General features: G+C 49.8%; 1 protein-coding gene across 2 annotated transcripts in view; it reads left to right on the top strand.

Moving 5' to 3' along the window:
• Positions 1-26159, top strand: part of CLASP1 (cytoplasmic linker associated protein 1) — a 1312099-nt gene that overhangs the window by 1267180 nt on the left and 18760 nt on the right. For both annotated transcript variants that reach the window (XM_085647275.1, XM_085647274.1), the window contains one exon: positions 14931-15047. In XM_085647275.1, the coding sequence (XP_085503401.1) occupies positions 14931-15047 (117 nt within the window). The remainder of the gene's footprint in view (positions 1-14930; positions 15048-26159) is intronic.

The raw sequence follows: 26159 nt of genomic DNA, 5'->3' as shown, positions 1-26159 counted from the left end.
CTAGTTAAATGGACAACTTGTCCCATGGGGGAAGGGGCGGAGGGAATCCACAGTTTTGTCTCCTCTGGATGAAGAGAGTGCTGCCTCTGTGACAGTGAAGTGAAAGGTGAAGGTAAAAACTCACGTGAGGACCCGGCCGGGTTCTCAAAGTGAGGTCAGGACGGCACTTCAGGATGTTAGATGGCCGGTAAGCTCTTCTTTAAGTTCGCTACAGCCGTAGCGTTCTGTTTGACAGCGTGGTGCTGATTACAGTGATGGTGCTCTGTAGGGTATTGTTGTTCTTGTCTGGATAAATCAATTTCATAGGCAGCAGCGTGTGTCAACTGCAGTGAGGCCTCCCAAGTAGGCTCCGGGTCCGTAACTTTTTGTGAGATGCCCACACTCACGACGTTCTTGTAACTCGTTTGGGTTATCACACTAGGAGCAGCTCTTTTGTGGTAAACATTTAGTATTGGAGGCTGCTAGCTCCTAGAACCCCACGCCTCTTGTTCCCTCCTCCACACACCCAGTGGAGTATCCTTGTGATTAGATTCTCCATCAAGGTGCCAAAGTCATACCTGACTCCCTCTCAGAAGCTCCTCTTCATCGGAGCGGTTCTGGACACGATGCAGTTTTGGGTCTATCTTCCTGAACAGCTAGTCCAGGATATTCGGGCTATGATTCCGATCTTTCAGCCTCTATCCCAGGTTTCGGTCAGGATGGCCCTCAGACTGCTAAGCCTGATGGCCACTTGTATCTTGCTGGTGTACCATGCCAGATGGTATATGTGGGCTATGCAGTGGGGCCTGAAGTTCCAGTGGGCACAACATCAGGGGAACCTGTCCGATTGCATCCAGATCTCGGAGGGCACTGCACACCAATTGAAGTGGTGGCTAACGGACCAGGAATGGGTCGACAGCAGATCCCTCTCCCTTCCCCAACCAGAGTTCACAGTGGTGACCGATGCATCACTTCTGGGATGTGGCGATCACATGAAGGAGGTGGAGATCAGAGGCCTCTGGTCTCCGGCAGAGTCCGGGCTCCACATCAACCTTCTGGAGCTTCAGGCGATTCATCTTGCATGCAAAGCATTCCTTCCTTCTGTCCAGGAAAGAGTAGTGCAGGTGGTCACGTACAACACCACCGCCATTTGGTACTGCAACAAGCAAGGCAGGGTGGGATTGTGGACCCTATTTCAAGAGGCCCTCTGCCTCTGTACATGGCTAGAACGTCAGGGCATCTCTGGTGGTTCAACACCTGGCAGATTCGCTGAATACCAGGGAGGACAAACTCAGCCGCAGGTGCATGATGGATGACGAATGGCGTCTTCCCTCGTAGGTGGTGCAAGGTCTCTTTCAACAGTGGGGAGAGCCTTGGTTAGAGTTATTCGCCACAGAAGAGAATGCGCAATGTCAGCGATCCTGTGCATTGGAATTTCCATGGCGGCACTCGCTCAGCGACGCTTTTCGTCGCAAGTGGAGTTGCGGTCTGACATACGCCTTTCCGCCTATACCACTTCTGCCCCGAGTGCTGAAGAAGATCCGTCACAACCTGGCCCAAGTCATTCTTGTGGCTCCAGATTGGGCACGAAGAGTCTGGTATCCCGAGCTATTACACATGGCCATCGATCCTCCAATTCGTCTGCCTCTTCAGGAGGATCTTCTGTCGCAGCAGCGGGGGACGGTCCTCCACCCGAACCTGTCCAGCCTCCACCTCCTTGCGTGGAGATTGTACAGCGACACTGGACACCTTACGACTTTCCCCCCTATAAGTCTGTGATGTTACCTTGGCCGCCAGGCGTCCCTCCACTAAGACTGTATACACCTGCAGACGGAACAAATGTGTGGCATGGTGCGCCACAAAGGCTGTAGATCCCCTTTCTGACCCTCTTTCGGAGGTTCTCTTGTTCCTCCTGTCTTTGGCCCAGCAGGGCTCTGCTCTGGGCAATCTGAAGGGCTACCTCTCGGCCATTTCAGCCTTTCTTAGGCTTCCTGATCGGCCTTCTCTTTTCAAGTCCCCTGTTGTAAATCACTTCCTTAAGGGCATTACTCATCTTTTTCTTCCTGTTCCCTTCGTAATGTCCCAGTGGCACTTGAACTTGATCCTTGCGTATCTTATGTGCGCTCCCTTTGAGCCGCTACCTAACTGTCCTCTCAGGCTCCTGACTTTAAAATCTGCCTTTCTGGTTGCCATCACCTCTACGCGCAGGGTGAGTGAGCTCCAAGCTCGCTCTTCTACACCTCCTTTTCTAGCTGTTCATCTGGACAAGGTTGTCCTTCAAACTTGTCCTTCCTTCCTTCCCAAAGTGGTTACTTCTTTCCACATTGGCAGACCATCACTTTGCCCACCTTCTTTCCGCCTCCGCTTCTTTCCAAAGAGGAAGAGAGGCTCCACCGTCTGGATTCAAAATGTGCGCTTTCATTTTATTTGGATCGCACAAAGCAATTCCGGGTGGATGACAAGCTTTTTGTTGGCTGTGCACAAACGGACCATTTCTAGATGGGTAGTTTTGTGCATCAAAGTTTGCTATTCCTTGGCAAAGAAGGAGCCACCAGTGGGGTTACGCGCCCATTCCACCAGGGCGATGGCAGCTACCACTACTTTGGGATGTGGAGTCCCCCTTAATGACATCTGTCAGGTAGCTATGTGGGCATCGCTGCACAGGTTCACAAAACACTACTGCCTGGACAGCCAAGTCCGGAGAGATGGCTTCTTTGGCCGTTTTGTTCTCCAGGACTTTCTGGTGTGAATTTGGTTCGCAGACCCACCTCCAGGGTTGGTATTGCCGCGATATCTATTCTAAGGTAAGGAATCTATAACTAATTGTCTCTTTCAGATGAAAAAGTTACTTCCCGTCGGTAACGATATATCTGTAAGAGACATAGATTAGTTATAGATTCCTTACCGTCCCACCCATCCTTCCCGTTCTGCAAACTTATTTCTAGGGTTAAGGACTTCCTTTCAGGACCCTAGTTTTGTGCACCAGGGGTCAGTGTCTTGCATGGCTCTGTGCTTCTGGTGCGGAAAGTCGTGTACAGAACTGACGGCGGCGCGCAAGGGCCTTGTCTAAGTAGCTACCGCGAAGTCATCCGGGTGACCACGACACTATAGACGAACGCGGAGCCAACCAACGCCACCTTTCGATGCGCAGGGGTACTTCTGATGAAAGACTTTCCGGATCCAGTCTGACGCCTGGGGGTAATTCTAAGGTAAGGAATCTATAACAAATCTATGTCTCTTACAGATATACTATTACCGAAGGTAAGTTACTTGTTCGTCGACGTGGGCGAGCCATGTAGAAAGGTTTCCGTGGAATGCTGCTCAAGGGGTAATTCAAAAGTTGAGAAATCCACAGGCAGATACTGTATCTACCAGAAAAAGTGTTATCGAAGTAAGTAACTTGTTCTTTGAGTACAAGAGCTGTGCAATCGAGGGCGCAGCAGAGGCAGTATGTCAGTGCTATGTAAGATTCTAATATGAATAACTAATCTGAAAGAAACACGTTAGTTAGATTCCTCACCTTAGAATATCCCCAGGCGTCAGACTGGATCCGGAAGATTTTTCGTCAGCAATACCCCTTGCGCGTCGCTAGGCGTCGTCTGCGGCTCCGCGTCAGTCGTCGGCGTCGTGCGCCGGAATGACGTCGTCGGAGTACTTAGACGCCGCCCTCGCGCGCTGACGTCAGTTCTTTTTTTTTCTGCGCCAGTAAGCGCAGATCCGGGAGAGCTACCCCTTTTAGTCTTTTTTGACTACGTTTTTTGATCCTTTTTGATCTTGTCTCGACTCCGGTGCCGGTAGGATGCCTGGTTTTAAAGCCTGTGCTGACTGCAGCCGCTTGATGTCGGTTACGGACCATCACCGCCGGTGCCTTTACTGTTTGGGCCTCGACCACGACGCGGAGTCGTGTTCGGACTGCAAGGCCCTGACTTTGAAGGCTAGACGGGAGCGGTCCCGTAAGCTTCTCGAGATTCGCCACTCTGCTCCGCACCCCTCTCGATCCCGGTCCAGGAGGAGGTCCAAGGATCGGTCGCGGAGCCGCAGCCGACGTCATCAACGATCGTCTGGCTCCAAGTCTTCGGGTAAGTCGAAGCACTCCAAGAAGTCCAAGAGGCGACACCACTCTTCGGACTCCCCTCGCCGGTCGCGCGACTCGGCCGAGGGTCAGGGTGGTTCCACCCCCGCGGCTCCAGCGGAGCCGCAGGCGCCGCGCAAGTCCCCATACCCGCCGGTCCCTGGGACTGACGCGACGCCGGCGGAAGTCAGTGCCTTCCTCTCGGCCATGAGGAACCTGGCTCCGCCGTCAACGCCCGCTGGCGCGCCTTCGGGCCCCGCGGACCCGACTGGGCAACCTTGCCTGCCGGCGGCTCCGGCCCCGGCGCCGTCGACGGCTCCGACCTCGACGCCGCAAGTGCCCGAGGGACCCGTTCCCGAGTCCCCGCCGACGCCGGTCGACCTCGTCACGCCTCCTCCGCCGGCGTCGACACCGGTACCACCCCCGACGCCGGCTCCGCTCGGCGTCGTGCCCCAGTTCAGCCCCGGTCCGGGCCCGGCGCCGTTACGGCGTCGATGGACGCCGCGTTCTGCGCCGCTGGAGACACATTATGTCTATCGTCCGGCTCCGATCCTTCCTCCTGCTTATCAGAAATCGATGACGGGGGCGACTGGGAGGGGTCCGAGGATCCTATGGCCGTTCAGGCTCAGCTATCACAGGACTGGGCAGATGAACTGGGGGAGGCCAGTGGTCTGGATACCTCTCCAGACACTGGATTCATCTCTCCTCCGACTGTGGCTTCGGAGGAGGGTGCTGCTTTCTCTGTGGTGCTGCGCAAGGCGGCAGCAGCCCTTGGGCTCGAGCTACCTGCCGTGGCTGTGAGGACTAACGTCCTCACTGAGGTGCTTCAGTCTGCAGCAAGCTCCACTGAGCCTCTGCTGCAATTCAATGAGGCCCTCATTGACGTTCTGCAGGGCACCTGGTCCAAGCCCTCCACAGTTCCTCCTGTGGACAGGAACGTCGCCAGGCGCCACCGCCCTGCTCCGGGCGACCCCAGTTTTCTGTCCCAACACCCTACCCCCGAGAGTCTGGTTATCCAGGCTTCTACCTCCCAATCCTCCTTCCCGACCGCTCCGCCGGACCGGGATTCCAAGAGACTGGAACAGTTTGGCAAAAAGCTGTTCTCCTCCCTTAGTTTGGGCCTGCGGTCCTTGAACACCGCCTGTCTCTTGGACCGTTATTCCCACTCTCTGTGGGATACGGTGGAGGACGTGCTGCCCCTGTGTCCGGAGGAGTTCCAGACACGACTTACCCAGGCTCTGGCCGATGGGAGGGATGCAGCACGACATGCTATCCGATGTGGGCTTGACACTACGGACTCGCTGGGTAGGGCGATTTCTACCACGGTGGCGCTTAGACGTCACGCCTGGCTGCGGTCCACGTCCTTTTCGGGTGATGTCCAGAGCACTCTCATGGACATGCCCTTTGATGGCACTCGCCTTTTTGGTGAGAAAGCGGACAGTGCGCTGAATCGCTTTAAGGACTCCCGGGCTATGGCCAAGTCCCTGGGCCTCTCGGCCCCGCGGTCGCAAACTTCCGCTTTTCGCCCCTTTCGTGGCCAAGGAAGGGGTGCCTCCTCACGTACGCCTAGCCACCAGCCGCAGAACCAACCTGCGCGCGGTCGCGGACGTGGTTTCCGCCGAGGCGGTTCTGGAGGTCGACGCTGTCAGCCCACATCCACCCCGGCAGCATCCGCCTCAAAGCCTTCCTAGTCCGCGCTTTCAGGCCCATTCCACGCCAGTGGGCGGCAGAGTTCGCCATCACCTGCTCCACTGGCGGTCCATCACATCGGACAGGTGGGTGCTGCAAATCGTCCGAAGGGGCTACTCCCTCCCCTTCGAGACGACCCCTCCAGCCATGCCACCGCAGCACCACCGTATCTCGGGGGATCATTTGAATCTTCTCCACGAGGAAGTTTCGGCCCTCTTGGCCAGGGGGCCGTCGAGCGCGTTCTGAGCCCAGAAGTAGGTTGTGGTTGTTATTCCCACTACTTTCTGGTTCCCAAGAAGGGCAAAGGGGGCCTACGCCCTATCTTGGACCTCCGCGACGTCAATGCCTTCCTCCGGAAGGAGAGGTTCAAGATGTTAACTTTGGCTCAGGTTCTAGCTGTCCTAGACCCTGGAGACTGGATGGTAGCGTTGGACTTGCAGGACGCATATTTCCACATCCCCGTCCTGACGGCCCACCGGCGTTACCTGCGGTTCACGGTGGGTCAGGAGCACTTTCAGTTTACCGTGCTCCCCTTCGGCCTTACCAGTGCCCCTCGGGTGTTCACGAAAGTGATGGCGGTGGTCGCAGCTCATCTGCGCAGATCAGGGGTTCCAGTCTTCCCCTATCTCGACGACTGGTTGTTGAAGGCGGGCTCGCCCCAGGCAGTCGTCTCCCACCTCCAGACTACGGCGGATCTCCTGCATTTGCTGGGGTTTTCCATCAACGTGCTGAAGTCACACCTGAGTCCCTCTCAGAAGCTCCTCTTCATCGGAGCGGTTCTCGATTCGGCGCAGTTCCGGGTCTATCCACCGGAACAGCGGGTCCGGGATATTCAGGCCCTGATTCCCATCTTTCGGCCTCTATCCTGGGTTTCGGTCAGGCTAGTGTTGCGGCTTCTGGGGCTGATGGCCTCCTGCATCCTACTAGTGCATCACGCCAGGCGGCGCATGCGGGCTCTGCAGTGGGACCTGAAGTTTCAGTGGGCCCAGCATCACGGCAACCTGTCCGACCATGTCTTGATCTCGGAGGGCACTGCATAGCAGTTGCAGTGGTGGCTCACGGACCGCGATTGGGTCACGGGCAAGAGCCTCTCCCTTCCCCAACCGGAGCATGTCGTAGTGACGGATGCGTCCCTCCTGGGATGGGGTGGCCATATGGGAGAGGCGGAGATCAGAGGCCTCTGGTCTCCGGCGGAGTCTCGTCTCCACATCAACCTGTTGGAGTTGAGAGCGATCGGACTTGCACTGAAAGCCTTCCTTCCCTCTGTCAGGGGAAGTGTCGTGCAGGTGTTCACGAACAACACCACCGCCATGTGGTATTGCAACAAACAGGGCGGGGTGGGGTCGTGGACCCTTTGTCAGGAGGCTCTGCGCCTCTGGACATGGCTGGAACACCAGGGCGTCACCCTAGTGGTTCAACATCTGGCAGGCTCTCTGAACGCCAGAGCAGACGAACTCAGCCGCCGCTGCATGATGGATCACGAATGGCGTCTGAACTCCGAAGTGGCGCAACGTCTCGTTCAGCAGTGGGGAGAGCCTTGGTTAGATCTATTCGCCACCGAAGAGAACGCGCAATGTCAGCAGTTCTGCACGTTGGAGTTTCCAAGGCGGCACTCGCTCAGCGACGCTTTTCGTCACGAGTGGAGTTGCGGTCTGTTGTATGCCTTTCCGCCTATACCACTTCTGCCCAGAGTGCTGAAGAAGATCAGGCGCGACCGGGCCCAAGTCATCTTGGTGGCTCCGGATTGGGCACGAAGGTACTGGTATCCCGAGCTACTCAGTATGTTGACCGATCCTCCGATACGTCTGCCCCTTCGGGAGGATCTTCTGTCGCAGCAGCAGGGGACGGTCCTCCACCCGAACCTGTCCAGCCTCCACCTCCATGCGTGGAGATTGAGCGGCGGCAGTTGATGCCATTTGACTTGCCTCCTGAAGTCTGTGATATCATTCTGGCAGCCAGGGGTCCCTCTTCAAAGACGGTATACGCCTGCCGGTGGAACAAATTTGTGGCATGGTGCACAGCAAAGGCTGTGGATCCCCTTTCCGCCCCTCTTTCTGAGGTTCTGCTCTTTCTTATTTCTTTGGCCCGGCAGGGCGCTGCCCTGGGCACCTTGAAAGGTTATCTTGCTGCCATCTCTGCCTTCTTGCGGCTTCCTGATCAGCCTTCTCTTTTCAAGTCCCCTGTAGTTACACACTTTCTAAAAGGCATTACTCACACGTTCCCTCCTGTCCCTTTTGTAATGCCTCAGTGGGACTTGAATCTTGTTCTCACATTTCTAATGTGCGCTCCCTTTGAGCCTCTTCATAATTGTCCTCTTCGTCTGCTGACGCTTAAGACTGCTTTTCTGGTAGCCATCACCTCGGCTAGACGGGTGAGTGAGCTCCAGGCTTTATCCTCAAAGCCTCCTTTTCTCTCTGTTCATCCGGACAAGGTTGTCCTTCGGCCTCGTCCCTCCTTTCTTCCGAAAGTGGTGACCCCCTTTCATCTTGGGCAATCTGTCACCTTGCCCACCTTCTTTCCGCCTCCGCATCCTTCCAAAGAGGAAGAGAGGCTCCACCGTCTGGACCCAAAACGTGCGCTCTCCTTTTATCTGGACCGCACAAAGCAGTTCCGGGTGGACGACCAACTTTTCGTTGGACACGTGGGTGCTAAGAAGGGGAAAGCTGTGCACAAAAACGGACCATCTCTCGGTGGGTCGTTTTGTGCATCAAAATTTGTTATTCCTTGGCAAAAAAGGACCCTCCTGTTGGGCTGCGCGCCCATTCTACTCGGGCCACAGCGGCTACTACTGCTTTGGGACGGGGTGTCCCTTTGCAGGACATCTGTCAGGCGGCGACGTGGGCTTCGCTACACACGTTTGCCAGGCATTATTGCCTTGACAGCCAAGTCCGGAGGGATGGCTTCTTTGGCCGGTCTGTCCTCCAAGACTTTCTGGTGTGAGCTTGGTTCGCAGACCCACCACCGGGGATGGTATTGCTTGGGTATCTATTCTAAGGTGAGGAATCTAACTAACGTGTTTCTTTCAGATGAACAAGTTACTTACCTTCGGTAACGATGTATCTGTAAGAAACATTAGTTAGTTAGATTCCTCACCGACCCACCCATCCTCCCCGTTCTGCGAACTGACATCTAGGGTTAAGGTTATCCTTTTAAGGCCCCTAGATTTTATTTTTGGCACCAGTGTCGGTCTTTGCATGGCTCTGCGTTCCTGGCGCGGAAAGCTATGTACAAGAACTGACGTCAGCGCGCGAGGGCGGCGTCTAAGTACTCCGACGTCATTCCGGCGCACGACGCCGACGACTGACGCGGAGCCGCAGACGACGCCTAGCGACACGCAAGGGGTATTGCTGACGAAAAATCTTCCGGATCCAGTCTGACGCCTGGGGATATTCTAAGGTGAGGAATCTAACTAACTAATGTTTCTTACAGATACATCGTTACCGAAGGTAAGTAACTTGTTCTTTTGGTCCATTACGTCAAACCACTCCCTCTTAGTACACTGACCTTTCAGCCCAAAGTCATCCCATTTCCATATAAACTCTCCTGTAAGTCTTTATGAATCCTTCATTTTAATCCGTAAATCTTCACAATCTGACATTCGCTTTGCCCCTGAGTTTGGAGGTGTACTATTTCACTTTGCTCCACCAACACTCTTTGTCACCTGTTGACCTCCTGACTCTAGGCACATCACTACCTGCCTTTGTTGCTAGTGAGTAGTGGCCTCGGTCTCTCTAGAAATACATTTTCATGTACTTGAGACAAAAGCAATTCTTTTTCAAAGGCATAATGTTTTTGTCATGGTCTGAAAAAATAACAGCTAGCTAATCAGGAACTTTCTGGCTAGTCCATTGGATGTTGCTTGCAGGGCTAATGTCCAGTTCTGAGCATGTTGGTCAGCCTCTTTGGCTGATCACTAAAGCCTTCCTTCACTTTATCTGCTTTTTCTATGGAAAATTAATATCGTTACATTTAACAATGTGGGTAACAAGCGTTCTAGTAAGTACAAACTGTTCTCCCTAGTGATTTTTGTTCCCCCAATCCATTAGCTCCCAGTTCCTTTAATTGACTTGGCCATCATACCCAATCTTTAGTCTATATGAGCATGTGCAAGTTGTGATCCCTGAGCAGTACAGTAAGTAACTAGTATTTCCTTTACCAACTTATCCTTCTATGTGCTCTATTTTGGTGTGGTGTTCTTTTCTTATTAGTCCCAATACAGAGCACTGGAAGTATGGATGTTTCTTTTAGTTCAATTGGCTCTTCGACAAACACTTCCTACTTGCTGGCTGTACAGCATGTTCACTCCTTGTACTCTCCTTTTCCGAAACTCTTGTCTTGTTATGTGGTTTCAGTTTCACAACTTAACAAACACATCCTTTGATTACCTATTGCTTCATCTCATAGCATTATTTGCATGCCTAAAGCAGCACAAACACAAGTCTTGATCTCAGATGAAAAGTTGGAGCTCGTTAAGATTTAAGACATAAAAGTGTGGGCTTTTGCCAGAAAATTGATGTTAGTTTCATTCCTCCAGGCTTCCAAACGTCTAAGATTCAGTGACTGTTTTATTCTGAAAGCTAGTCAGAAGCCAAGTTTTCTTCCATTCTTCTTTCCAGTTAAAACACTAACACGCTGATTTAAAAAAAAAACAATTAAAAAAAGTTGTAATTTTGATAAAACCAGTACACCCACAAAGCATGGTTGAAGGGCATTTGTTACCTTTCATTTTACAGGAAAGTTTGATTAAAATGGCGACACCAACACACAAACCCTTGCAACCTAGTGACATTCCAGAAATACCCCTTCCTTGTGGGACATTCCACAAAACAGCTGTTTTGTGTGACATTCTGCACAAGTCCTTCTCGCTTGTAACATCACATGCTGTTCTTGCATGTGACATTCTAGACATGCTCTTCTCGCATGTGTCATTCTAGACATGCTCTTCTCGCATGTAACATTCTATACTAAACCTTGTCCCATGTGGCATTCTACAAAAACCCTTGCTCCTTGTGACATTCCACACAAGCCCTTGAGACCTGGTACCATTCCACATATGCCCTTGTTCCATGTAACATTCTAAACAAGTCCTTTTCACCATTGGAAATCTTACATTAGCACATGCACCCATGCAATAGTGCAGTGTTCTAAGCAACCTTTGCCACCGGTCTACTGTCTGAACCTCTTCGGAATGATGCACCCCAATCCAGACCGCAGAATATCTGCTACAGAAGAGGGCCATCAATCTGATTCCATCTGGATTTTCATTTTATAAAAATCACTTTTAGTTCAAAATACCTTCTTGGTTTATCAAGGTTCTGGGATTTTCTGTTGTTTGAGGCAGAGGACTCTTCAGTTATGAACCAGGTCTGGAGTGATAGCAGCATGGTTTCCAAAATCTACCATTGGATCTCACTGTGAAATTTTTACCTTGCAGATCTGAATGAAAAGTTATTTTTTTAGGTCTCGCCTTGCTATTGCGTAAGCGATCGCAAAGCGAGACTATAGGGGCTTTCAAAAGTGCTCCCAAAAAGCGGATTGCATTGCTAGCACGCGCACAATCACGCGCTTGGTGCCGCCATGCACTCCGCTTTTTGGGAGCACTTCAAAGGGTTTGCTCCCCAGCCCCCAAGCGCGCGCTCGCGCGCCACGCTCCGCCGGGCTTGTTCTTTCGGCATGCAATCAGGCAAGCTGCTGGGCAACCCCGGAACTTCCCTGTAAGACCCGTGGGGTCCTAGCGTTTTCCCTTTCCGCCGGATTCGCCATCTTCCAGGTAACGCGGTGCGAGATGGTGCTCCGCTAATTTGAGTAATTTATTATGGTTGTAGATGTAATATTGTATTTAGTACTGTATACATTCGTTTATTCTACTAAGACATATGCATGCTAATAATGATGGACTTATCAATTCTGCTGTAACAAAATAGTCTGGCTCCAACTGCGCTGGGTGGGTTGGGGTGAGCGGGATGGGAATCCTGTTTTCGGTATAGCAGGTGCAGGTTTTGTGGGTCCCACCATAGTTTGCCAATCCACCGCTCGCACTCCACCTACAGGGGTCTGCAAGCGATCCTCGGTCCCTGAAACCAGACGCATGCACACCCAGTACTGCCCCTCTCCCAGTGCGCGTGCACCCTTCTCCGCTGGTGCCAAGCTGTTCAGGCACACGCCTCCCGCACCTCACTACCCCCCCAACCTTATTCTAATTCCGTGGAGTCCGAGCTATGCTGCTGCACCCAAGACCAGGCATTCACCTCCCCGGGCATTCTCGGCTCTCTCACCGTCGCGTTACCACCACGTACACCATTGGTACTCCGAGCACCGTACTCGTACCCTCTTGCCTTTGATAGGGTGGTCCTGCAGGTCCTAGCTCAGCTCTGTGGATGGGTCACCTCTGACTGCTCGCGCCCTCGCAGTACACTCTGCAGGGCACACACACACAACAGATGAGCGGGAAGGTGACAGTCTTGGAGAGGTGCCTCGTGCCAGTATGCTGCCTCGCGGTGTTGCTATGCAAGAAACTCTGGCCTGGGACTCTGGGAGTCCCACGTCTGGGCTTTGTGGAAACGAGCGGAAAATAAAACCGTTGCCTATGTCTAAGGTAACTCTCTAAGGGCCGGTCGTGAAGAGAGGTGCTGCCGGGCAAAAAGTTTGTATTAGCTGTTCATACAGTACGCTGAAGTTACCAGCCTGAGGATGAGCCCGCCCCCCCCCCCCCCTTTCTCCACCCCCAGTGATATGGGCGAAGGCGGTGCCAGATTAATGGCTATAGAAACATCCCTGTATCAAGGCCTCCCCCAGCTTCGCGTTGTGTTAGCTTTGCCATTAAAGGCAAGTAGTCCGAGATTACCAATTTCTGGATGGTCTTTCTTATCCTTAAAAATACGTAGGACACCATATACCTTTTGTACACACAACTTCACATGAAGAGGTCTGCTAATTTGTGGATTACGAAGGAAATATTCCTGCAGGATTAGGCATCGAGATGGGGTGGGGGCCGGCGGGGGGAGATATATAATTATATAATGAAAAGTTATGATGAAGACACTGTAGGCCTGATATATTGCTTGTGGAAACCATACGTTAAAGTCAATAGGCAATTAAGGGTAGATGTGTTATTACTCTGTATTAAAGCCTACAGCTACATATTTTGTTACACAAAATCTCACAGATCACTATAGTAGAAACGGGTTTTGGTCTTGGTTATCTCCCTCTGCCAAACCAAGGGTATAGAAGATTTGCACTGTCAGAATTCTTACGCGGCCCTCTTATTATAGAAAGCATTTTGATTTGCCTTCTATAATTTTATACACTATGTAATTTTATGACTGTAAGCCCTTTTTGTTTGCCTTATTCCCTCTGTGATGTGTTCACCCTGTGTGCTTCTTCCCCACTTCTCTCCGTGATGTGCTCACCCTTGTGTGCTTCTTTCCCACTTCTCTCTGTGATGTGCTCACCCATGTGTGCTTCCTCCCCACTTCTCTCCATGAGTGCTTCCTCCCCACCGTGATGTGCTCACCCTGTGTGCTTCCTCCCCACTTTCCTCCGTCATGTGCTCACCCATGTGTGCTTCCTCCCCACTTCCCTCCGTCATGTGCTCACCCTGTGTGCTTCCTCCCCACTTCACTCCGTAATGTGCTCACCCTGTCTGCTTCCTCCCCACTTCCCTCCGTGATGTGCTCACCCATGTGTAGTCCTCCCCACTTCACTCCGTAATGTGCTCATCCATGTGTACTCCTCCCCACTTCCCTCCGTGATGTGCTCAAACATGTGTACTCCTCCCCACTTCCCTCCGTGATGTGCTCAAACATGTGTACTCCTCCCCACTTCCCTCCGTGATGTGCTCACCCTTGTGTGCTTCCTACCCACTTACCTCCGTGATGTGCTCACCCTGTGTGCTTCCTCCCACTTTCCTCCGTCATGTGCTCACCCATGTGTGCTTCCTCCCCACTTCCTTCCGTCATGTGCTCACCCTGTGTGATTCCTCCCCACTTCCCTCCGTGATGTGCTCACCCTTGTTTGCTTCCTCCCCACTTCCCTCCGTCATGTGCTCACCCTTGTTTGCTTCCTCCCCACTTCACTCCGTAATGTGCTCACCCTGTCTGCTTCCTCCCCACTTCCCTCCATGATGTGCTCACCCATGTGTACTCCTCCCCACTTCCCTCCGTAATGTGCTCACCCATGTGTACTCCTACCCACTTCCCTCCGTGATGTGCTCACCCATGTGTACTCCTCCCCAATTCCCTCCATGATGTGCTCACCCTTGTGTGCTTCCTCCCCACTTCCCTTTGTGATGTGCTCACCCATGTGTACTCCTCCCAACTTCCCTCTGTGATGTGCTCACCCTTGTGTGCTTCCTACACACTTACCTCCGTGATGTGCTCACCCTGTGTGCTTCCTCCCTCTTTCCTCTGTCATATGCTCACCCATGTGTGCTTCCTCCCCACTTCCCTCCGTCATGTGCTCACCCTGTGTGCTTCCTCCCCACTCTGTGATGTGCTCACCCTGTCTTCTTCCTCCCCACTTCCCTCCATGATGTGCTCACCCATGTGTACTCCTCCCCACTTCCCTCCATAATGTGCCCTTGTGTGCTTCCTCCACACTTCCCTCCATGATGTGCTCACCCATGTGTACTCCTCCCCACTTCCCTCCGTGATGTGCTCACCCTACACAACTATTACCATACACAATACGTATCACCTTCATATTCTTAAAAATATTTGCATACCTCTTATATTATTCAAATTCACAAATAACTACATTTTATTCCATATATTTCTTATCATCTGCAGAACCTGCTCTATCTCGCATTATTAAACTTTGAGCTATTGGTGTTGCATTATTTACCAATGCCAATAGCTCAAACTTTAATAATGCGAGACCTATTGCATTAGAAAATGCTTGTTTATCATTCTCTTGATTTTGCTGGTGTCATATTGCCAAGTATAGACTGTGGAAGCTACCAACATGTGAAGGTTAGAGAATTCCCGTTCGAAAGTACTGTTTATTTAAGATTATATTGTCATCTTCATAGTGAAAAACAAATGGGGGTGGGTTGGGTATGTTAATGAGAAGACCTGTAAGACATTGTTTTCCACCAGTTCTGCACAAATATGTCAAGACTGATAACTGACTTTGCTTTAATTTTTTATCTTTTATCCTCAAACTGTTTTAAAAAAACGTTTTTGCTTTCTAGGGCTACGATAACACTGAGAGCAGCGTTCGCAAAGCTAGTGTCTTTTGTCTGGTAGCAGTTTACTCAGTAATTGGAGAAGAGCTAAAGCCACATCTCGCCCAACTTACGGGGAGCAAGGTATGATTTAACTTCATTGTATTACATGCATGTATGTGCTTGTTTTATATTTTAAGAGTATCTAAATCACTGTACAGTAATGGCTAGGAACTGTTGTTTACTGGGAGTAGTGGTGCAAGGTGATTCTTTGAATAGTCATTCACTGGCGGCTTGTAAATGCCTACTTTAAGTGAACATTTACTGTCTTGTGAGAAAAATCCAAAAAAGAACTATGTTTAGTATGTATTTACCCATGTAAACTATTGTATAATAGTTAGAATTTACTGCTTTCAACATATTTTTGTTAACATTCCTAAACAATACAATATTACTGGACGTCTTTGCTGCCTTTTGCACAGTCAACCATATTGCTCTTATATGCATCCTGTAGTCTTAAATGGGATTCCCCAGCATTATCCTTTGCTGGTACTCCTACTACCTTTCCAACAGACACCTGTTTGTTCACAGGGGGAAACCTCCTTGTCCGAAAACATCCCTATCACCTGGGGAGTCTCCCAGGGTTCCATATTTTTCCCTATCAAATTCAACCTCTACATTGAACCGCTTGGTGCACAGCTAACAGCATCAAGATTCACAAAACTCTACTTGAAATTCTCCTCTGCTTCACGAATAGAATGCCTTGAGCACTGCCTGCACATCATCCAGACCTGGCTGTCCAGCGCCACCCTGAAGCCAATCCAGTTGAGACGTAATTCCTGTTATTTGCCAAGAAAAGCAATTAAGATACAGCACAAACCTGTCTCAGGTTACCTGAACCTTGACAGCTACGAACCCCAACATTCACTGAATGCCAAATCACTTGGATTCACCCTGGTCACTGACCTCACCCTCAAGAAATACATTGTCAAAAAACACAGACAATGTGGTAATAACTCTCTCTGCTAAAGGAAGTGAAACTGTTTATTCCGGAAAGCCGTTTTCAGAACTGCTGATGAAGCCCTCATACTCTCACATCTGGGAGAGGTAACACCCTGCTCATGGCCTCCCATCTCCACACTGGCTCCCCTTAAGGGCATCCTACACGGCACTGTACGTCTGATCCATAGCCTGAAGAAATATGATCACATCACACCCATCTTGATGGCACTCTATTAGCTCTACATGGCAGCCCTCATCATATTCAAAACTAGCTGCATCATTTAGAAAGCCATGCACCACCGTTTTTCTTTCAGACACGCTCACCCATGTCTAGTGGTTCTCGTTACACCCTGAGCTAGGACACCATCAGACTGCAGAATAAGAAATTTAAAATAAAAAAGGCATCGGGCCTTTTTCTATCTATGTACCCAGAAAATGGAACAACACAACATCCCCATACCCATCAGCACAGACCCAACATTGCTTCAATTTATGAAAGAGTTGAAGAAGCACCTCTTAAGAGAGCACCACTTGACAATGCATTAACAGTCCAGAAAACAGAAACTCCTCCCATCACGTGTTTACTTTATTCTTGTCTTTGACTCTGTACAGCTCTCGCCTGCCTTTTGGCTAGATTTGCACAATAGAATTGCCACAGCCTTACTTACATACCTAGAATATCTCTGCTCATGCACAAAATCCAGGAATGCATTTGTAAATGTTAAATGTACAATGTTAGAAACAAAATTTGTAAAGAAAACATGCTTACACGGATAGAAAATCATCTCTCTTTTATCCATATCTAATTCATATTTTGCAGTTCGCCCCCCTGAACATATTTAGCTACTGCAATATTATTTTTAAGAGTCCCTAGTTAAGGAGAAAAAGTTGCCAATGTTCCATGAATGAAAATAAGACTGTTTCTTTGGGTGTTCCAGGAGGTGCACTACCCTAGCATGCTAAGCAGATCAGTTAGCCAGTTAAATGTGCCCATCAATATAGAAGGAATATCTGAATACACTGCTGCCTATTACAGCTTGAGCTTTAGATCACAGTTGTCTTGCTTCTGTCAATATATGTCGTCTTCAGCCACTATTCGCTTTGATTTCTTCCTGAACTTATGTTTTTTCCCTTGCTGTTGTCCAGTCTGGGTGAGTTTTCTCCTTTCCCCCCCCCCCCCTCTGATCCGCTTCAGTTCTTGTGCCAATAGACCGTTTGCTGTGTTAGTCTACCAGACTCCCATCCCATTGACGTTGATGGCATTTTTTCAAAGTGGCCATTGCAAAGAAATGATAGCACTCACCTGACAGTTCTGCTGAGCTATCCTTCAAAACCTTTGGAACCTTCTATTGCATGGCCTAACCTCCGCTCACACAAAAGAGAAATCTATTCCTTTCTCTTAGACCTTTGGAGGAACCACCTCACACAGACTGTTGAAACACATGTTGAAGAAGACATTAAGGTCTACTTGGAGGGCTTCTTCTACAATTTATGATCTGAAAGTCTCAATCTGATAAAGTCTAGCCGCAGATTCCTTACCTTACAATTCTCCCCAGCCGCCAGACTGGATCCGGAATATTTTTCAGCAATACCCCTGCGCGTCGGAACCGGGCGTTGTGCGACTCCGTACCAATGTCGTCCATGTATGTGACGTCATCAGAGTCCATTAAGCCTCACCCCTTCGCACTGATGTCAGTTTCTTAGTTTCCCAACTTACAACACAAATCCGGAGAAGCTGTTACCTCAAGCCGTTTGTGGGCTCTTTGACGTTTTATTGTTGAAGCAGTGGGCTTTTTGTTTTGAAACCTTGTGTGTTTTGTTGGCAGCAAAAGTTGTCCACGGACCCTCACTCCATTTGTATGTGGTGCTTGGGAGAGCCCCATGACTCCAAGGAGAGCGAATCCTGTTGTCTACTTTGATGAAGTCACTGTGGGAACGTTGGATAAAGCTCCTGTTGGTGCGGCTCTCAGTCGCTGCACGGTCCGTTCGCAAGCCTGGTCCAGGAGCCGTTTCAGTGGACATCACTCTCCATCGTTGTCCCACGGTAAGTCTCGACACAGGCAGTCGCGGCATCCCCGACTTCAATGCACAGAGAATCTGACTTTTATGCCTCCTCCGCTTGCCGGTTGAGGACTGCGTGCACTAGTTCGCTCCACACCTCCCTGTTTACCCAGGAGCCCGGAGACTCGGACCCAGAAGGGAGCATATTATTGCTCTCTGCATGTCACCTTTGGGTCTTTACCTTCATCTAGAGTGCCTTCCGGCCCCAAGAAGGTGAGTGGTGCCTCTATTGTTCACACCAGTGAGTTTGCCCTGGACTTCAGTTAGGTTCGATAGTCGACTACGTTTCGGCACCGATGCACAGCCCTTTGGGGTTCCTACCTTCTGCGCTTGTATCTGATCAGCAGACTCTGACGACAGTGTCAGTGGTGCGAATCAACACCATGCCACTTCCCCTCTCTGACTTCAAGGCGTCACCAGCTTGGTGCCGGTAGACGTCGATTGAAGAGCAAATGGTGCCTCCTATCTCAGACACCCTTCTTCCGCTTTCTGCTGAACCCTCCCTTCTTTTCGCTTCTGAGGAACACTGTTTAGGAGGTTATGGGGAGGAGGCGAGATTTCTGCACCCCATATCTGATGCTGCTCAGCCTCCTGTGGAGGATAGCTGGCTAACAAAACTGGGTGAAGCTAGTGGATTCCCCAGCCTCAGGCCTTCTTTCCCCTCTTGGTCTTGCTACATAGGTGAGTTCCTTACTTTAGAGTTAACCTCAGGCGTCAGACTGGATCCGGAAAATTTTCGTGCCGGTAGGTGGTGGTGTTAAGTGGCGCCGGAAGTGACGTGCACAGTGTCTATATAGTTGCCATCCCAGTGTACCGACGCCCGTGCTTTTCTTTCAGCGCCAGTCAGCGCTGATCCGGAAAAAGGAGAGAACTGCCCCCAGTCATTTTTTAACTGACTTTCTCGACTTTTTGTCTAAGTCTTTTTGAGATTTTTCTTTGGTGTGGCAGGACGCCAACTAGGAAGGCCAGCTTCAAGCCCTGTGGCGCCTGTCACCCACAGATGTCAGTGACAGACCAGCACCTTGTTTGCCTCTGGTGCCTCCAGCATGACCACGACTCAGAGACCTGCACCGACTAATGCACCATGCACTCTCAAACTCCTTGCAGCCCAATGTGCGACGCTGCAACTGTATCGATCCGGGTGGAGAGGAAGGTCCTGGGATCTATCGCAGAACCCCAGGACTCTCATCACACTCCAAGTAGTCTCCAGATAAATCCCACAAGCGTAAAAAGAGTAAGAGCCTTAGCCTACCCTTAGTGACCCCCCCCCCCACCCCCCCCCCCTTAGAACCTCTTCTCCCATTTAATGAACCCCCCACGGACATCCTGCTTGGCACTTTTTATAAACCCTGCACAGGGGTTCCTGTTAACAGGACGATTGCCTGCTGCCACCGCTCCGCCCCCGGGCACCCTAACTTCCTTCAACAACGCCCTACCTCGGAGAGCTTGGTAGTCCAAGCCTCCAGCTCCTGAGTAAATACTGGTGCATTCCCTACCACTCCACCAGATAGGGAATCCAAGAGGCTGGTCACCTTATGAAAGAAAATGTTTTTTCCACCAGCCTCGCAATGCGTTCCGTGAACATTGCATGACTTTTGGGCCATTACTCCCATGCCCTGTGGGATTTGGTTGCACAGGTGCTGACCACAGTCCCGAAGAAGGCCTGGGCCATACTCTTCCAAGCTATGTCTGACAGGAGAGATACAGCAAAAGTTCACATTTTGATGTGGGCTGGACATGACCAACTCGCTTCAAGGCTATTACCAGGTCCTTGGACCTTTCTATGGCGTCTTGCCAACCCAAGTCCGTCTTCCACTCCTTTTGTGGCCACAGAAGGGGCTTCCAGATGCATCTTTACCTGCCCAGCCACAGTAGAGCACAGGCTTCCCCAGCCTCTGGCTGAGAATGCGGTACCCATAAACCCCATGAGTTGGGCAGCCAGAGGTCGGGCCATTCCACCACTCCCCCAGCAGCCTCAGCCCCCAAACCCCTTTAGTTTGCCATCTTACCATCATGTACACCCAGTGGGAGGAAGCATCTGCCATCACCTGCCCTACTGGAGGCATCTGCCCACTTTGAGACCCATGTTCAAACCCTAGTCACAGTTGGCATCCTGAGAAGCCTTACATCCATCCTGGGATTCTTCACTCTACAAAACTCACAAGCCGATTGTTCAATCCCTTGTCATTTCACGCCTAGATTACTGCAACAGACTCTACGTGGGCACCAAAAGATCGGTCTTGAACCGACTACAGGTCATCCAAAACGCCGCTGCCAGGCTTCTTTTCTCCCTCCCAAAATTCTGTTCGGCCTCTCAGCTCTTAATCAAGCATCACTGGCCCCCTGTTGAGAAACTCACAAAGTTAAAAACGCTCTGCATCTCCCTCAAGATCCTCTATCAACAAGGAGTGCCACGTCTTGTGGCTCTAATGCAGTCTTACTCCCCTATGAGAGCCTTACGCTCTTCAGATTTGAATCTGGTCTCAATACCCCGCCATAGAAAAACCAGAATGGGAGGGCGCTCTTTTGTGTCCTAGCCCCCACCCTATGAAGCTCTTTGCCATCTTCGTTAAGAAAGACTCAAAACTGTTTAAGTTTGTGGAAGCAGCTGAAGACAGGCTGTTCTCCTAAGCCCATCCTGCTCTCTCCTACTCTGTCGTCATCTTACCTGTGGCTAGCGCCAGGATGCCCCCATGGGGCATCCATGTACTCTAGAAATCTTTTTAACATAACATAACCGGAGGTCTGTAACATCAGATCACTGGGTTCTTCAGATTGTCCTAAGGGGCTACTCCCTCCCCTACGCCTCCAGCCATGCCACCCACTTGCGAACGCTGATTGAGGACCATCTCTCCATGCTCTGCCAGGAAGTGACAGCTGTCTTGCCCAAGGAAGCCATAGAGAGGGTGCAGACACCAGAAGTAGATTGTGGTTCTTATTCCTGCCACTTTCTGGTGCCCAAGAAGGATTGAGGCATTTTTCCTATCCTAGACCCGCGCCGCCTTCTTCCTCAAAAAGGAGAAGTTCAAGATGCCCATGCTCGCTCATGCCCTGTCTGCCCTGGACCCAAGAGACTGGATGGTACTGTTGGACTTGCAGGACACATACTTCCACATTTCCGGCCTGCCAGCCCACAGGCGTTAACTGTAGTTCACAGTAGGCCACAAGCACTTTCCGTTTGCCATACTCCCTTTCGGCCTTACCAGCACTGCTTGGGTGTTCAGCAAGGTGATGGTCGCAGCTCAACAGTGGAGAATAGGGGTGCCAGACTTCCCCTAACTCAACGACTGGCTGTTGAAGGCGGCTCTCCCCAAACTGTTGTCTCTCACCTCCAGGCTACGACAGACCTCCTACATTCACAGTGGTTCACTATCAACGTGCCGAAGTCACACCGACTCCCTATCAGAAGCTCTCTTTCATCATAGCTGCAGTTTCGGGCTTATCCTTTCTGGTGGCGAGTCCAGGATATTCTGGATGTGAAACCAATGTTTCAGCCTCTAGTCTGGATTTCTGTGAGACTGAGGATGCTGAGCCTCATAGCCTCCTTCATCCTGCTGGTGACACATGCCAGATCACATATGTGGGCTCTGCAGTGGAACCTGAAGTTCCAGTGAGCGCAGCATCAGAGGAATCAATACGACCTGGTCCAGATCTCAGAGGGGACTGTGAAAGATTTGCAGCAGTGGCTAACGAACCACTAGTGGTTCAGAGGCAGAACCCTCTCCCTTCCCCAACCAGATCTCACATATGTGTCACTCCTGGGATAGGGCGTCCATCTGGGAGAGGTGAAGGTCAGATTACTTTGGTCTCCGGCAGAATACGTGCTCCACACACCAACGTGTTGGAGCTCTGAGTGATCTGATTGACACTAAAGGCCTTTCTACCCTCCATCAAGGGAAGGCTGGTGCAAGTGTTCATGGACAACACCACCATCATTTGGTACTGCAACAAAGAGGGTGGGGTGGCGTCATGAACCCTTTGTCAAGAGACCCTGCGGGGCATTTCCCTGGTAGTTCAACATCTGGCAGGTTCCCTGAATGTCAGGGTGGACAAACTCAGCCATCGATGCCTAGCGGATCACGAATGACGTCTCCAACTGGAGGTGGCTCAAGGTCTCTTTCAACAGTGGAGTGAGCCTTGGTTAGATCTGTTAGCCTATGCCCAGAATGTGTAATGTCAGCAGTTTCCAAGACGATCTCGAGTGGAGCTCAGGCATCCTATACGCATTTCCGCCCATACTACTCCTGCCCAGAGTTCTCAAGAAGATCAGGCATGAAAGGGGCAGAAGACATCCTTGTGGCATCCGAATGTGCACGGAGAGTCTGTTATCTCGAGCTACTGAGCATGGCCATCGATCCTCCGATCAGGCTGCCCCTTTGGGAGGATCTTCTGTCGCAGCAGCAGAATCCACCTGAATCTGTCAACTCGCCGTCTTCTTGCGTAGAGATTGAGCACCGTCAGTTGATAGCTTTCGAACTTCCTCCCGAAGTCTGCATTATTATTCTGGCAGCAGGCATCCTTCCACCAAGACGAGATACGCCTTCCGTTGGAAGGGATTTGTATCATATTGTACAGAAAAGTCCATTGATCCACTTTCTGCCTCCCTTTCTGATATTTTGCTTTCTATTTTTACCCTTGCCCAGCAGGGCTCTGTTTTGGGTTCTCTTATGCTCAGTCTGCCTTCTTGCGGCTGCCTGATGACCAACCCTCTTTAAGTCTCCTATTGTAAATAGATTTTTGAAGAGCCTTGTACATATGTCTCCTTTTATTATGCTTCAGTGGGACCTTAATTTGGTCCTCACATTCCTGATGTGTACTTCTTTTGAGCCTCTGCGGAATTGTCCTCTCCAGCTGCTCACATTTAAAACACCTTTTCTCATGGCAATCTGCCCAGAGGTTGAGCGAGATGCAGAATTTGTCATCCAGGCCTCCCTTTTTCTCGGTTTACTGTGACAAACTGGTGTTTCACACTAGGGCCTCTTTCATGCCAAAAGTGGTCACACCAATTCATGTGGGCCAATCTGTCACCTGGCCCATCTTGTATGCTCCTCCACATCCTTCCTAAGAAGTGGGGAGCGACCCCACCGTCTGGACCCAAAAAGAGCGTTGTCATTCTACCTCTGCCGCACACGAAGGTTCCTGGTGGACTACCAACTCTTTGTGGGGACTAATGGCGCAAAGAAGGGTAGGGTGGTGCTGAAGCGCACCATCTCTCGATGGATCACATGCTGCATCAAGATCTGCTACACATTGGCAAAGAAGCTGCCTTCTGAAGCCTTACATGCTCATTCCAACAGAACTAAAGCCACTGTGTTAACACGCATAGTTCTGGTCCTGGATATATCTCAGGCAGCAACGTGACCATCCCTGCACATGTTCACTAAACATTATTGCCTGTACAGTCAATTCTGTGGGATAGACACGTTGCCTGTTTGGCCGTGCAGGACTTACTAGTTTAAATATGTCCGCAAACTCTCCTTCGGGGATAGTTTTGCTTGGGTATCTATTCAAAGGTAAGGAATCTGCGGTTAGAAGCCTCTATCAGATAAACAAGTTACTTACCTTCAGTAATGCCTTATCTGTTAAAGACTCTTATCTAGCTGCAGATTCCTTACCAACCCACCCATCCTCCCCGATCTGCGAATGGATTTTCAGGCATAGGGATTTCCCCTTTCAGGGCCCTACTATTGACACCAATGGTCACTGTTCTTCGTGGTTCAGTACTCCTGACATGGAAAGTCACTAAAAGAAACTGATGTTATTGCACTGTGGTGGTGCCTATGTGGGCACTGCACACATCACTTCAGACGATGCCACGCGGAGCCGAACAACACCACCTACCAGTGAGCAGAGGTACTACTCACGAAAATCTTCCAGATCCAGCCTGACGCCTGGGGATAATTCTAAGGGAAGGAATCTGCTGCTATATAGTCTCTAACAGATAAGGTGTTACCAAAGGTAAGTAACTTGTTCATTGCAACCACTCTGAATTCACTTTGGTGTTGTAGATCAATAGCAGCATTTAAGAAAAACATTTGAACCAGATTGAGCTTGCCTGTAATCCAAAACGCCAGAGTTGTGCAAGTGTAGAGCTTTTTTGCTTTCATATTTTTTATAAGGAAAGATGACAAATGACCTCCAGTACACACTGCTTCTCATAAAATCTTTATACATGAACTCCACCCACAGATATTAAGATAACAGCCTCATATGTATCAGTTCAGTGGGAAGATTTGGCAGTCAGACCTATTCACCTTTGCTTAGAGTACAATAAAAATGGATTGTTTGTAGAGACAAAGTACAACTTAAAAAAGAAAGCTTAAGAACGTTTTCAAAGCAGGGTGCCTAATTTCCTCACTTGTAGCTAGGCTGTACCATATGATCCTCGTGTTTGGTTCTGTCTTTTGTGGCTCGCAAGCTGGCAACCTAGTATTGTAGAGTAATATGGCCAGTCTCTTGTTTTCCGTCGGGAGACAGTTGTGGGCAGGTAAGTGTTCTCCATATGCGACTGAATTACCAAGAACATTTCATTTTAGAAAAATATAGAAATTTGCAGACTACCCATTTCCCTTCTTCATCTTTACTGTACATGACATTGTTTCCAGCTTTGATATTTTGCTTGCACATAGTTGGGACTTTTTGAGTGAGCATACACTAGTCACTTGCATAGACCACTTTTGGAGCTATCACCTGTCTCTCCCTCCTCTTCTTCCCTCCATTACTGTATCATACTAATAGTGCCGCGTTTCCTTCCTCGGTATGACTCAATAATCGCTACTGTGGGAGGCATGTTTCTACCTTTTGAATAAACAGTCATTCTGATATTATATTTAAAACTGAAGGCAGGGTACCTAAATCTGTACCAGTCCTTTGATTACTGTAGTAGTAATGGCTAGCCTCACTATTCTTTGACATTTTCTCTAAATGCATGCAATATTTCCCTTCTCCAGAAATAGGACGTGTTGAATGAAAAAGAGGGCCTAGTTAGTGTTGTCCGTATTGCATTGTGTAAGAAAGTGGCTCTGTATATACTGCACCAAAGTAAGGTTCAGTGTGCACAGAGTCCACAGTCCCCAGAGGTTTGGCAGAGGCTAAAGTTACATATAACCTTACTCTCTAAAGTGGTAGCTTGTCGAGCAGTAAGGTAGTATCAGAGGACAGTGTAAGGCATTTGTTGTACACACTCAGTCAGCAAATGGTCTCACACACTCAATAACTGAACTCTAGGCCAATTGTTTTGTATATAAAAATATATACTTGTTTTATTTTAGAACCAACAATAGGTATCAAAATACTTTCTCAGAATAAAATGCTGTAGTTGTATACTTTCAATAAGCAATATACTTTTAAATGCAATAGTTAGTTGTTGCAATAGGCAACACAATTCAAACACAATTATAACATTGGGCTCAATGGGAGTTTTTAAGTAAATGCAATTTCAATTACTTTGCGTATGATTTTCTTACTCACAGTTGGATCCTGGATTCAACCCTGGTGCATTTCCTGTAAACAGTTGAAAGAAATCGTTTTTGGTACACAGGCGATTTTTAAGGAATATTTGTATGTTTCAAAAATCGACACTTTAGAAGAATTTCTGGCAAAAAACAGGCAATGTTATCCTATGGAGGAAAATCAAGTTATCGGTAAGTACAGTTGGGATTACTTTTCAGAGTCAGTGCTGGGCACCAAGATCCAGCACTTGGATCTCTCCTGATAACAGGTGAGTAATTTCGTTTTCGTTGTTCGGCTGATTTTTAGTGAACATTTTAAAGTTTCAAAACTCGACACTTAGAAGAATTTCCAAGTGAAACCAGTCAGTGTTACCCTATGGAGAAAATGTAGGTTATCGGCTTTCAGGTAAGTACTCGACTGGCAGAGTTAAGGTTCTGGGCATAGACTCCGGGGTCTCCCAGGGTCAGGTAGGTACAGTTGTTACACCCTCAGCGGCACAGGGGCATCCGGGTGCAGAGAGAGTTAGGCCCAATGATAGCCTATGGCAGGCAGGGGGCCTTTGGTTGGTGGCTGCTAGCAGGCAGGCCACGCGGCTGTGGGAGCTGGGCTCCTGGTCACTCACTCAGGGCAAGTGGGGAAGAAAAATAGGATAGAGGTTGCACTCCCAGGGGCACTTGGGCGGCTGGGTGCTTTTGAGCCTTCGGGCGCTCAATGGATTTCAGTGGAGAAGCTACCAGATGA

Source organism: Triturus cristatus, chromosome 3_2 (assembly GCF_964204655.1).
Source record: "Triturus cristatus chromosome 3_2, aTriCri1.1, whole genome shotgun sequence".
In the NCBI taxonomy this organism is placed as follows: Eukaryota; Metazoa; Chordata; class Amphibia; order Caudata; family Salamandridae; genus Triturus; species Triturus cristatus.
The sequence above is the reverse complement of the archived record's forward strand: the minus strand, read 5'-3'. Positions and strand labels throughout refer to the sequence as shown.